The sequence below is a fragment of the Mastigoproctus giganteus genome, chromosome 9, assembly GCF_048544385.1.
Source record: "Mastigoproctus giganteus isolate SK-2022 chromosome 9, ASM4854438v1, whole genome shotgun sequence".
NCBI classification, from domain to species: Eukaryota; Metazoa; Arthropoda; class Arachnida; order Uropygi; family Thelyphonidae; genus Mastigoproctus; species Mastigoproctus giganteus.
Genome location: NC_143583.1, coordinates 34,634,000 through 34,648,218, shown reverse-complemented (window position 1 = coordinate 34,648,218; position 14,219 = coordinate 34,634,000). Strand labels below are relative to the sequence as shown.

At 40.3% G+C, this 14,219-nt stretch overlaps 1 protein-coding gene across 2 annotated transcripts in view; it reads right to left on the bottom strand.

Moving 5' to 3' along the window:
* The window catches only part of LOC150080140 (uncharacterized), a 930,549-nt gene that overhangs the window by 36,286 nt on the left and 880,044 nt on the right, over positions 1-14,219 (bottom strand). For both annotated transcript variants that reach the window (XM_090381841.1, XM_090381842.1), the window contains one exon: positions 10,795-10,968. In XM_090381841.1, coding sequence (XP_090237967.1) covers positions 10,795-10,968 — 174 coding nt within the window. The remainder of the gene's footprint in view (positions 1-10,794; positions 10,969-14,219) is intronic.

Below are 14,219 nucleotides of genomic sequence, written 5' to 3'. Positions count from 1 at the left end.
CTGGGCAAGAGACCCGAAGGCTCAACTACAGGTTACACAAGAAGCAAGTTTTCTACTCTTAGCTCATTCAGTATTGACTCAGACTGATTAATAACTGTTTTACAATTGTTGCAAGATTTAGTGATTGCAACTTATAAAGAATATAGCATCCTGAACTGGATGCAAGCCAAGATTTAGATGAAGGTTGAGATTTTAGGGCAGAATGTAATAAAGTTATAAAGAATTTCATCTCAAAAGAATAATTTCATTGACATTAGCATTAGTAGAGGCATATGATGCAAGAAAGCAAGCTTATACAGCATGACATGATTGGATATGGTTGAAAATGGTAATTCAATGATCATCATCAGCCATTTTCAGTCCACTGCAGGATGAAGGCCTCTCCAGCAATTCAATCATAGAAAAGAAATCACATGGGACAGAGAGTGGCAATGGGAGAGCAGTTTCGTTGAAGAAGAGATCATCACCAAGTTGTGATCTAAGGTATCTAGAGGACAATTAATTTTAAAAGTGTACTTTAAGGGGTTTTTAGTAAGGAAAAGATCAAGAGTGTTGGATGTGTGTGATTAGGATTGTCTGGTATTCCAGTAAATGCGTGAACAAATAAGGTCATTAGTAACTGTAAAAGTGTTAGCAACTTTACCAGCTGTGTCTGTATGACTAGAAATTGAAGCCAGCTCCAGTTGTGAATTCTCAACACCTTGGTGATTTTTTAAGTCAACATTGAAAATGACCTCATTATTAGGAATGTTATTGGAAAATGTTTCAAGGAAAGGAAGTCAAAGAGCCTAAGTTATTAAGCATTAGCAGAGGCATATAATGCAAGAAAGCAAGCTTATACAGCATTAGCCAAAAAAAAAAAAAAGAAATCCCTTCCCATTTCACCCATCTATTCACTCCAAATGTTTGTCCAGTTCTTCCTAGAATTTATTTAGGCTATCAACTTCCATGATAGATGGAAGCTTGTTGCAGCAATCAACTACCTGCTGGCTATAAGGCAAATTCTACACATCTATTCTACAACTGTCTCTCCTCAATTTCAGTTTATGTTCTCTAAGCTTTGTAATCTCAGCAAGAGGAAGATTCCCATCAGCATTGAGCCAACCCAAACCATTCAAGTTCTTATACACCTCAATCAGATCACCTCGCAGGTGCCTAGTTTCCTGATGCTGCAATTTGCCAAAATTAAGCCTTTCTTGGTAAGGGCAGCCCTTTGTTCCCCTCACCAGTCTTGTTGTCCTTCTCTGTACTCGTTCTTGCAACTGTACATCCTTCCTAAAATGAGGCTTCCAGATCGGTACGTCGTACTCAAGGTGTGGCCTGACAATTACCTTATACAACAGGATAATCGCCTCCTTATCCCTGCTGGCAAAATTCCTGTACATCAATGACAAGGTACCACGAGCTGCTTTAACAGTCTGTCTGCACTACACAGAAAACTTCATATCTGACTGCACAATTTCCCGCAAGTCTTTTCCATTCTCCACTACTCTGAGTGTAGTACCACACAGTTGGTACGTTTCTCTGGAGTTGCTGCTACCCATATGCAGTACCTTGCATTTGTCAATGTGAAACTTCAGTTGCCACTTCTCAGCCCATCTGCCCAACTTTTCTAGGTCCTGTTGCAGAAGCATACTGTCATTAACAACTCTGTCAACCTTTGTACCATCGGAAAACTTGGATATTAAGCCTGATATATCTTCATCAATATCATTGATAAATATACAAAACAACAATGGGCCCAACACCAAACCCTAGGAGACTCCACTAATAACATTAGTCCACGAAGAGCAGTGTCCATTGATTACCACTCTCGGTCTTCTCCAACTGAACCATCCCTTTATCTATAGCAGCAATTTGCCTCTAATGCCACACAGCTCCAATTTGTACAGCAGTCTTCCATGTGCAACAGTATCAAAAGCCTTACTAAGATCCAAATATATGATATGAAAGTTATTCCCTGCATCCAGTTCCTTTGTGACCACATCATAGTATCCAATGGTCCTTGAGGTTGTCTCAGACATTCTCTCAGATATGCCAGACAAGCTGTTCTTGCTACCTGGGAGTCTAAAACGCTGATGTAACTGATATTCGGGTGACACTCAAGTCAAGTGTCAATTTCGGCGAAGTCCGGAAGGTCTATGACAGCAAAATCCTCTGCTTGCACCTTCACGATGGTGGGACTGTTAGTAATCCTGGGTATAACCTTCATGCACAAGTACATGGTGGGTGACCACCCAGGTGTGAACCAACGTAAGCAGGGGTCGAGGTGTGGCGCCCACACCACATGGAGGAATGCCGCCACTCTATGTTACCAGGCAGTACTAGGTGGTAGATGACTCTCATCAACCGGTGCAATACCACCACTTTGCTTATTGGAGGCTTGAAGTGGTGGAACCCATGTTTAGTCTCTAGAGCTAAGTTCCGGTCAACCCTTCCCCATCTCTTCCATCATGCAGTATGATTGATGACTTTTGAGGTTATGATGAACATCGTGGCGAGATCCAATATTCCTTACATTTCGAGGGTTCAGCTCTAAAACGGTGTTCGCAGGCCGGCCGCTAGATAGTACACCGGACCAAACCTATTGGTAACTCTCTAGGAGGCTTCCGGATCACCTAGTGTATAATCTTGCTACCTCTACTCTGCCAGATAGTGACTGGAGGGAGTCCGAGTAGTGTGTATGCGGGGAGCATTGTCGAGGCCACGTTATGTCAAGGATCTGGGTATACTCTTACCACGTGTACGCCATATCCAAACACTTCATTACTTCATACAGCATGTCCCACCCACTTTTTCTTACTATTGAATACACCATGAATTGTCAAAATAATAGAGCAAGCTTATCTGCGAAAAGATCTAAACCTCCCAAGGACTTCCTAATTCATTTCACAAATATACGTGGTCTCAATTCCAATCTCAACGATGTCCATTTCCACTTGCAGTCTTCCAAACCCCATGTACTTTTTCTGACTGAATCTCAGTTATCAGTTGATTCAACTACTGCTCATCTCAGATGTCCAAATTATTTGCTGTATGATTCCTTTCGCCTCAAAGGTGGTACTTGCGCATATGTCCGTTCTGATATTCCCTGTCAGAGACTTAGCAATTTGGAATCTCCTCTCTTTGATCTTCTCTGGCTTAAAATCTCTCTACATCATTGTGTAAAATTCATCTGTTGTCTCTACCGTTCTCCCAACTCCACTAATCACTTGGAGCTCTTTGACTTCCTCTCTTTGCAACTTGACTTTCTCCAGTCCAACTTTCCTAACAGTGAGGTAATTTTCCTTGGTGATTTTAATGTTCACAACTCCAGCTGGCTTCCGTTTTCTAGTCATACCGACCCAGCAGGTCGAGATGCTGAGGCTTTTGCAATTACTAATGATCTAGCACAGATTGTTCATTTACCTACAAGAATACCGGACAATCCTAATCATACAGCCAATACGCTTGATCTTTTTCTCACAAACAACCCTTCTAAGTACAAGGTTGAAGTGAGAGGTCCTTTAGGCACTTCAGATCACAACTTGGTGATTGTCTCTTCTCCAATGGAACCTTTATCTCATGTCTATTCCCAACCTCGTATTGTTTGGCATTACAAGAATGCAAAATGGGATGACCTGCGAGACTTCTTTTCTTCTTTTCCTTGGTCGGATTACTGTTTCAAAACTTCTGATGTCAACGTTTGCTCAGATCGTGTCAGCGAAATTATTCTTGCAGGAATGGAATCCTTTATCCCACACTCCACTTTAAAATCTCGTCCTTTATCTAAACCTTGGTTTTCCAATAAATGTGCTAAGGCTGTCCAAGAGAAGAATATTGCATATCGTAATTGGCTTCTTGCTAATTCTTCAGTTTCATTTTCTGCCTACGCAAAGCTCGCAACAATTGTAAAGCAGTTATTAATCAGTCCAAACTAGAGTTTGAACAGGCTAAGAGTAGAAAACTTGCTTCTTGCCCTAATGGTAGCCGAGCATTCTGGTCTCTTGCCAAAGCTATTGGCCGCAACTTTTGCCCATCTCTGCTCCCACCTCTGTCCAAACCAGATGATTCTGTTGTCACTTCAGCCAAGGATAAAGCTGACCTGCTAGCATCCCATTTTTCTTCCAGCTCATGTATTAATGATCTTGGTAAAACACCTCCAACCATTCCTAACACGCTACATTCAATGCCTCCTGTGGTCTTCCGTCAAAAGGATATCAGAAGGATTTTGATGAACTTGATGCTAAGAAAGCTCCAGAAAGCTCTTTTTTTCACTTTCTTATTCCAAAGGTGTTTTTCCTTCTGCTTGGAAATTTGCTCATATCCAGCCAGTTCCTAAAAAGGGTGACAAATCCCTCCCATCCAATTATCGTCCCATTGCAATTACTTCTACTCTTTCTAAAGTAATGGAGAAATCAATTAACCGCCAACTCTTAAACTACCTAGAAACCTTCCATCTGATCAACGATCGCCAGTATGGATTCCGTCAGTGTCGATCCACTGGTGATATTCTGGCTTATGTTACCCATTTATGGACTAATTCAAAAGAAAGGTTCGGTGAAACACAAGTAGTTGCTCTTGACATCTCAAAGGCTTTTGATCGTGTTTGGCATAAAGGTCTTCTAAACAAGCTTCCATCTCATGGTTTGCCAACTGTTTTTAGTAATTGGTTATCCAGTTTTCTCTCTGATTACTCACTGAGGGTGATGGTAGATGGCTCTCTGTCTTCTAACTTTTCCACTAATGCCGGTGTCCCCCAAGGTTCAGTTCTTTCCCCCACTCTTTTCCTCTTGTATATCAATGACCTTCTTCCATTGACTGGAAATCCTATCCATAGTTTTGCCGATGATAGCACATTGCATTCAACTTTCCATTTTGAGAAACCTTGTCCAGCTGAATCAGCTTCAAGTTCTCGAAAATCTGCTGCCAATTCCTTAAATGCCGATCTTCAGGTAATTCTCCAGTGGGGCAAAGACAACTTAGTTGATTTCAACCCTTCTAAAACTCAATCTTGTCTTATATCTTGCAAAAAGGATTCTTCTGCTCCTATGCTTATCTTTAGTGACACTCCGATTTCTAGGCAAAATGATATATCTCTTTTGGGGATTACCCTGACTTCTAATCTCTCTTGGCACAAGCACATTACAAATATTGCTTCCTCTGCATCTAAAAAACTTGGTTTTCTCTTTCGCTCACGGCGTTACTTTTCTTCCAAACAGCTGCTCACTCTGTATAAATCGCAAATTCGCCCTGCCATGGAATATTGTTCCCACATCTGGGGTGGAGCCCCCAAAACCTCTCTCAGGCTTCTTGATTCCATTCAGAAGAGGGCAGTTAGGTTAATTAACGATTCATCTCTAACAGAGTCTCTCCACTCGATTTCTCATAGATGCACTGTTTCTGCTGCATGCCTCTTCTACAGATACTTCCATGGGCACTGTTCATCTGAATTGGCTTCTATAATTCCTGCTCTCTCTTTCAAAACAGTCCAAACACGTGCTGCCACCAGCCAACATCCACTTACTGTCCAACTTCAAACCCACAGAACCAACTTTTCATCTTCCTCATTTATTCATTCAACTGCCGTTTTCTGGAACAACCTTCCTTCATACGTATTTCCTGAAAATTACAATCTACAGAAGTTCAAGTCCAATATCAACAAATATCTTCTTTCGTCTTCTGAACCTCCAACCCAAGCACGGTACTAAGTACTATAGGTTCTAATACCTCTCGTGTTTGGGGTTCTCATAAAAAAAAAAAAAAAAAAATTGGTCAGGCAAGACTTTCCCTTAACAAAACCAAGCTTTGTCCGAGTAACTGAAGTCTTGTCTAGATGATCCTGCAGTGCTTCTTTAACCAGTGCCTGCATTACTTTTCCTGGAACAGAAGTTAAACTCACAGGTCTATAATTACTTGTGTTGGCCTTTGATCCTCCTTTGTGAATTGGGGTCACATTTGCACATCTCCAGTCTGTGGGTACCTCCCCTGAGTCCAAGGAAGCTCTCATAATTATGGCTAAGGGTTTGCTTACTTCCTTTGCTGCCTCCTTTAATATAACTGGACAGATCCCGTCCATCCGGGGTGCCTTTTTTATGTTTATCTTCAACAATTTCTCCTCCACTTTCCCCTCTCAGTTATTACAAAATCATCTAGCTCACCGCCAGAGTTTAACTCACCTCTGGCATTCCCCTCCCTGAATAACTCCTCATGGGTGAATGTAGAGGCAAAATACTCATTTAGTTTGTTAGCCACCTGAGCAGGATCATCATCATTTCAGAGACTGCTGGGAATCATTGGGGTACAAGTAAACACATGGGTTGTGTTAGGGTAGCTAAGAAAAAGAACAGGTGCATGTATACTTGTGTGTACACCAATGCTAGGAGTTTAGTAAATAAATTTGATGAATTTGAGGTATTGCTCAAAACATCAAAGGCAGATATTGTGGGGATTTCAGAGACGTGGTGTCACACAGATATAAGAAATGCAGAACTGGAATTTGGGGAGTACAATGTGTACAGAAAGGATAGACAGGATAGGAAGGGAGGAGGGGTTATGCTATTAATTAAGAAACACATAAAATCCAAGGAAGTGAAGCCAGTCGACATCGCTGGACAGTGCAGTGTCGAGTCAGTTTGGTGTGACATAAGCATTGGGTGATCAAAATTGAGAGTAGGAGTGTGCTATAGGCCTAATGACTCTGATGAGTATAATAAGAAACTGTTCGGAGAAATAGAGTGGGCCAGTAAATCAGAGAGTCTTATAATGGGGGATTTTAATTTCCCAGATATTGACTGGAATTTGGGGGCTGGTCACTCACACAGTAGCAAGGCTTTTGTGGATTTATTGGATGATTGTTTTCTACATCAGCATGTTCGGGAGGCAACTAGAGGGAGTAATACTCTTGATTTGATTATCAGTAGTGATTCTTCATGCATTCAGAATCTGCAGATAAATGAACCACTTGGTGGCAGTGATCACAGTGTGCTGAAGTGGGAGTTACTCAAAGAGGTAACTACCATTAGGGGTAAAGGGAAGGGGTATTGCTTTCGTAAAGGCGACTACAATGGACTGAGACAGTATTTAAATTCTATACAGTGGGATCAACTGATGATATTGCCAACAGCAAATTCAAAATGGGAAGCATTCAAAGAACTTATCGTGGAAGCTACTAGGCTTTACATACCAACTAAGAAATATTGTTCAAGGTTTAGGCCTAAATGGTTGTCAGATGAACTAATGAGGCATATGGCAGAGAAGAAAAATGCATGGGATACATACAAATTAACACGTGACACGGATGCCTATGATAGATACAAGTTGATCTGTAACCAAGTTACAAAGGAGGTTAGGCAGGCGAAGGCAGATTACGAGAGATCCTTGGCAAGGGATGCGAAGAAAAACAGCAAAGAGTTCTTTACTTATGTAAACTCTAGAAGGAAGGGGATGAATCAGATTGGTCCACTTGAGATCGATGGGTCAACTGTTGATGACCCTGCTCGGGTAGCTAACAAACTAAATGAATATTTTGCATCGACATTCACACATGAGGAGTTATTCAGCGAGGGGAATGCCAGAGGTGTATTCAACTCTAGCAGTAAGCTAGAGAATCTTGTAATAACTGAGAGCAAAGTGGAGGAGAAATTGTTGAAGATAAACACAAGAAAGGCACCTGGGGTGGATGGGATCTATCCAGTTATATTAAAGGAGGCAGCAAAGGAGGTAAGCAAACCCTTAGCCATAATTATGAGAGCTTCCTTGGACTCAGGGGAGGTACCCATTGACTGGAGATGTGCAAATGTGACCCCAATTCACAAAGGGGGATCAAAGGCTGACACAAGTAATTATAGACCTGTGAGTTTAACTTCTGTTCCCGGAAAATTAATGGAGGCACTGGTGAAAGAAGCACTGCAGGATCATCTAGACAAGACTTCAGTTATAGCTAGGACACAGCATGGTTTTGTTAAGGGGAAGTCTTGCCTGACCAATTTGATTGGATACTATGATGCAGTCACAAAAGAACTGGATGCAGGGAATAACTTTGATATTATATACTTGGATCTTAGAAAGGCTTTTGATACTGTTGCACATGGAAGACTGCTGCACAAATTGGAGCAGTGTGGCATTGGAGGCAAGTTGCTGCTATGGATAAAGGGGTGGTTGAGGGGGAGAAGACAGAGAGTGGTAATCAATGGACACTGCTCATCGTGGACTAATGTTATTAGTGGAGTCCCTCAGGGTTCAGTATTGGGGCCTTTATTGTTTTCTGTATTTATAAATGATATTGATGATGGTATATCAGGCTTAATGTCCAAGTTTGCAGACGATACAAAGGTTGGCAGGGTTGTCAAGGACACTACTGACACTATGCTGCTGCAACAGGATTTGGAAAGGTTGAGCAGATGGGCTTCGAGGTGGCAAATGAAGTTTAACATTGACAAATGTAAAGTACTACATATGGGAAACAGCAACCCCAGAGCAACGTATCAACTCTGTGGTACTACACTGACAGTGGTAGAGAATGAAAGGGACCTGGGGGTGGTGGTGCAGGCAGATATGAAGTTCTCTGAGCAGTGCAGACGAGCTGCAAGAGTAGCTCATGGTGTATTGTCAATGATATATAGAAATTTTTCTAGCAGGGATAAGGAGGTGATTATTCCCTTGTATAAGGCAATGGTCAGGCCACACCTAGAGTACTGTATACAGGCCTGGAGGCCTCATTTCAGGAAGGATGTAGAGCTGCTGGAACGAGTACAGAGAAGGGCAACTAGATTGGTGAATGGGACAAAGGGGTTCTCTTACGAAGAAAGGCTTAAGTTTTGCAAATTACAGTGTCTGGAAACTAGGCACCAGCGGGGTGATCTGATAGAGGTGTACAAAGCCTTGAATGGTTTGAGCATGCTCAATGCTGATGGGATTCTTCCTCTAGCTCAGAAAAATCACCTGAGAGGGCATAAATTCAAATTGAGGAAAGACAGATGTAGGATAGATGTGCGGAAATTTGCCTTTAGCCAGCGGGTGGTTGGTGGGTGGAACAGACTTCCATCCCTTGTCGTGGAAGTTGATAGCCTAAATAAGTTTAAGGCTCAGCTGGACAGGTATTTCGAACGAACAGAGGGGTGAAGTGGAAGTGGTTATTTTTATTTATTTATGTTACTTTTTTTTTTTTTTTTTTTTTTTTTTTTTTTGGCTGATGCTGCATAAGCTTGCTTTCTTGCATCAAATGCCTCTACTAATGCTAATGCTAATGCTAATGCTAACAGTTGAACCATCAATATCCAGTAGACCAATCTGATCCATCCCTCTCCTTCTAGAGTTTACACAGGTAAAGAACTCTTTTTTGTTTTTCTTTGTGTCCTTTGCCAAGGATTTCTCATAATCTGCCTTTGCCTGCCTAATCTCCTTTGTGGCTTGGTTACCAGACCAGCTTATATCATTCATAGGGTTCCATGTCACCCATTAATTTATATGTATCCCATGCATTTTTTTTCTCTGCCATATGTCTCATTAGTTCATCTGACATCCATTTAGGCCTAAACCTTGAACAATATTTCTTAGTTGGTATGTAAAGCCTAGTAGCTTCCGAGATAAATTCTTTGAATGCTTCTCATTTTGAATTTGCAGTTGGTAACATCATCAGTTGGTCCCACCATATAGAATTTAAATACTGTCTCAGACCATCGTAGTTGCCTCTACGAAAGCAAAAACCCTTCCCTTTACCCCTGATGGTAGTTTCCTCTTTGAGTAAATCCCACTGCAACACACTGTGATCAATGCCACGTAGTGGTTCCTTTTTCTGCAGATTCGTAATGCATGAAGAGTCACTACTGATAATCAGATCAAGAGTATTACTCCCTCTACTTGCCTCCCGAACATGCTGATGTAGAAAACAATCATCCAGTAAATCCGCAAAAGCCTTGCTAGTGTGGGAATGACCAACCCACAAATTCTGATCAATATCTGGGAAATTAAAATCCCCCATTATAAGACTCTCTGATTTACTGGCCCACTCTATTTCCCTGTACAGTGTTCAAGCAAAAGTATTGAGAGCTGAGAGTTTCCTTATATATTTCTGAAAGGGTTTTCTTTGTTTCATCGGTAAGGCATATTATAATTAAACTGAATTGAAATTATGTCTGTGTGCTAAGTGGCAGGGGCTAGATAAAATAAAATATGACTAAAATTTCTTCAAGAAAAACTGGGAATGAACCTATGTGGAAGAGAGTGGAGAAAAAAAACAGAAAAAGCACACAAACCAAGCTGAGAAAGTTGGTAGTTCTGGTTTTTATCAGCATCAGGTATCCTTTTATTTGTTTTGCCTCGATATATGTCAAACTTCAAATTTGTTTTCTATATGTGCAACATATTATGAACATAAATAGTGTTATTTATTTTCATTTGTCACTTCAATCATTTCATCTATTTTATTTACATGATATGACTTCTAGGCAAACTTTGAACAAACAAACTAAAACTCTGGATAAAACTGAAATAGCATAATCAGAGAATAATTATTTTCCTAAGAATTGTTAAGAAACTACACACAAATCTTTTACTTAATATAGCCTTTGGAGGTCGCGATGTAGGGAAATTAGCTAGAGATAATAAACACAGAATGCTGCATAATTTGGCATGATTTAATAGCACAGGAAGATTTATACACATCAACTGCTTAAATACCTATGAAATTATTGTATTTATTATAAATACTATGTGTGTTATTATCTTTAGCAAATCTTTTACTGTTTTTAAGTCCAAAAATACTGGATAGAATGGCTAGAACTGTTATGTATACAAGGAGCAATTTGATAATACCTGGTTTTGCAAGAAAAGCTGGGCTTGAACATTGGGTGGTAACTGTCCAGGCTGCAGGAACACATATGGCTGCATGCTTTGAAGGTTTTGCTGGTGCTGTTGTAATTGCTGCTGTAATTGTTGAATGTCTTGTGGACTTAACTGTAATCCTGGAAGGCCTGTAGTTACAGGAATCTATCACAAAGAAAGAAAATAAACAATGAAGGTGAAGGCATTATAATTATTCAGAAAACTCTTTTTTTTTTTTTGTCATTTTATTTTACTTTCCATTTTATTCTTAAAGCTTGACAATATGTGCACATATTAGGGTATAATTTTAATATTACTCCAACATTCAATTTTTCATTAGTTATAATTTAGAGCAAATAATTTTTAATGGTAATTTTTAAAAGGTAAGTACTTGAAATATTCAAGAAGTTGAAACTAGAATTCAAACCGAACTTACTGGAGAATTTTTGGCTTCCTATTATAACCTTAATATTGGTTATTTTATTTTATATTATATTTTTAACAGTTATATGATATATAAGAGAAGTACTTCAGGCTTTGAATATATCCACCAAATGTTCCCTGTCAGAGACTTAGTAATTTGGAATCTCCTCTGGCTAAAAATCTCTTTACAACACTCTATCAAATTCATCTGTTGCCTCTATTGTTCTCCCAACTCCACTAATCACTTGAAACTATTTTGTTTCCTCTCTTTGAAACTTGATTTTCTTCAATCTAACTTTCCTAACAGTGAGGTAATTTTCCTTGGTGATTTTAATGCTCACAACTCCATCTGACTTCAGTTTTCTAGTCACATGACACAGCTGGCCGAGATGTTGAGACTTTTGAAATTACTAATGACTTCGCACAAATCATTCATTTACCTACCAGAATACAAGATAATCCTAACCATGCAGCCAACATGCTTGATCTTTTTCTCATAAACAAGGTACACAGTCAAGGTAAGTGGTCCCCTAGACATGTCAGATCACAACTTGGTGATAATTTAGCTGCAAGAGTAGCTCATGGTGTCTTGTCAATGATATACAGGAATTTTTCTAGCAGGGATAAGGAGGTGATTATTCCCTTGTATAAGGCAATGGTTAGGCCACATCTTGAGTACTGTATACAGGTCTGGAGGCCTCATTTCAAGAAGGATGTAGAGCTGCTGGAACGGGTACAGAGAAGGGCAACAAGATTAGTGAATGGAACAAAGGGTTGCTCTTACGAAGAAAGGCTTAAGTTTTGCAAATTACAGAGTCTGGAGACTAGGCACCGGCGAGGTGATCTGATAAAGGTGTATAAGGCTTTGAATGGTTTGAGCATGCTCAATGCCAATGGGATTCTTCATCTTGCTCAGAATAATCACCTCAGAGGGCATAAATTCAAATTGAGGAAGGACGGATGTCGGATAGATGTGCGGAAATTTGCCTTTGGCCAGCAGGTGGTTGGTTGGTGGAACCAACTTCCATCACTTATTGTTGAAGTTGATAGCCTAAACAAATTTAAAGCTCAACTGGACAGGTATTTCGAACGAACGGAGGGGTGAAATGGGAGTGGTGTGTGTGTGTTTTTTTTTTTTTTTTTTTTGGCTGATGCTGAATAAGCTTGCTTTCTTGCATCATATGCCTCTACTAATGCTAATGCTAATAATCACTACTCCAATGGAGTCCTACTCACGTGGCCATTCTCAACCTCATGTTTGGCATTACAAGAGTGCAAAATGAGATGATCTGCAAGAATTTGTTTCTTCTTTTCCTTGGTTATATTATTGTTTCAAATCGTCTGATATCAATGTTTTCTTAGATTGCATCAATGAAATTATTCTTGTAGGGATGAAATCCTTTATACCACACGCCACCTCAAAATCTCATCCTTTATCTAAACCTTAGTTTTCCAATAAATGAATGCCGCCTCCGAAGCCTGGAGCAGCAGTGCATAGCACACGCTTCTTGATTACACTGGGGTTCGAGCCCGTGACCACCAAATACGGAGGATGTGGAAAGGTCAGGAAATAACCACAACATATCCCCTGAGCAATATGGCCTTAGTTGGTAATGCTCCTGAAAAAAAAAATAAATAACCAATATATGTACTAAGGCTTATCAAGATAAGAATGTTGCATGTCAATTTAACTTCTGTTCTAGAAAAATTAATGGAGGCACTGGTAAAAGAAGCACTGCAGGATCATCTAGACAAGACTTCAGTTATAGCTCGGACACTGCATGGTTTTGTTAAGGGAAAGTCTTGACTGACCAATTTGATTGGATACTATGATGTGGTCACAAAGGAACTGGATGCAGGGAATAACTTTGATATCATATATTTGAATCTTAGAAAGGCTTTTGATACTGTTGCACATGGAAGACTGCTGAACAAATTGGAGAAGTGTGGCATTGGAGGCAAATTGCTGCTATAGATAAAGGGGTGGTTGAGGGGAAGAAGACAGAGTGTGGTAATCAATGAACACTGCTCATCGTGGACTAATGTTATTAGTGGAGTCCCTCAGGGTTCAGTGTTGGGTCCATTGTTGTTTTCTATATTTATAAATGATATTGATGATGGTATATCAAGCTTAATGTCCAAGTTTGTAGATGATACGAAGGTTGCAGGGTTGTTAAGGACACTAGCGACAGTATGCTGCTCCAACAGGACCTAGAAATGTTGATCAGATGGGCTGAGAAGTGGCAAATGAAGTTTGACATTGCCAAATGTAAAGTACCACATATGGGAAGCAGTAACCCCAGAGCAACGTATTGACTCTGTGGTACTACACTGACAGTGGTAGAGAACGAAAGGGACCTGGGGGTAATTGGGCAGGCAGATATGAAGTTTTCTGAGCAGTGCAGACGGGCTGCAAGAGTAGCTCATGGTGTCTTGTCAATGATATTCAGGAATTTTTCTAGCTGGGATAAGGAGGTGATTATCCCCTTGTATAAGGCAATGGTCAGGCCACACCTTGAGTACTATATACAGGTCTGGAGGCCTCATTTTAAGAAGGATGTAGAGCTGTTGGAACAAGTACAGGGAAGGGCAACAAGATTAGTGAATGGAACAAAGGGTTGCTCTTATGAAGAAAGGCTAAAGTTTTGCAAATTACAGTGTCTGGAGACTAGGCACTTGCGAGGTGATCTAATTGAGGTGTATAAAGCCTTGAATGGTTTGAGAATGCTCAATGCTGATGGGATTCTTCCTCTTGCTCAGAATAATCACCTGACAGGGCATAAATTCAAATTGAGGAAAGACAGATGCAGGATAGATGTGCGGAAGCTTGCCTTTAGCCAGTGGGTAGTTGGTTGGCGGAACAGACTTCCATCCCTTGTTGAGGAAGTTGATAGCCTAAATAAATTTAAGGCTGAGCTGGACAGGTATTTGGAACAAACGGAGGGGTGAGATGGGAGCGTTGTTTTTTTTTATTTTTTTTATTTTTGGCTTGC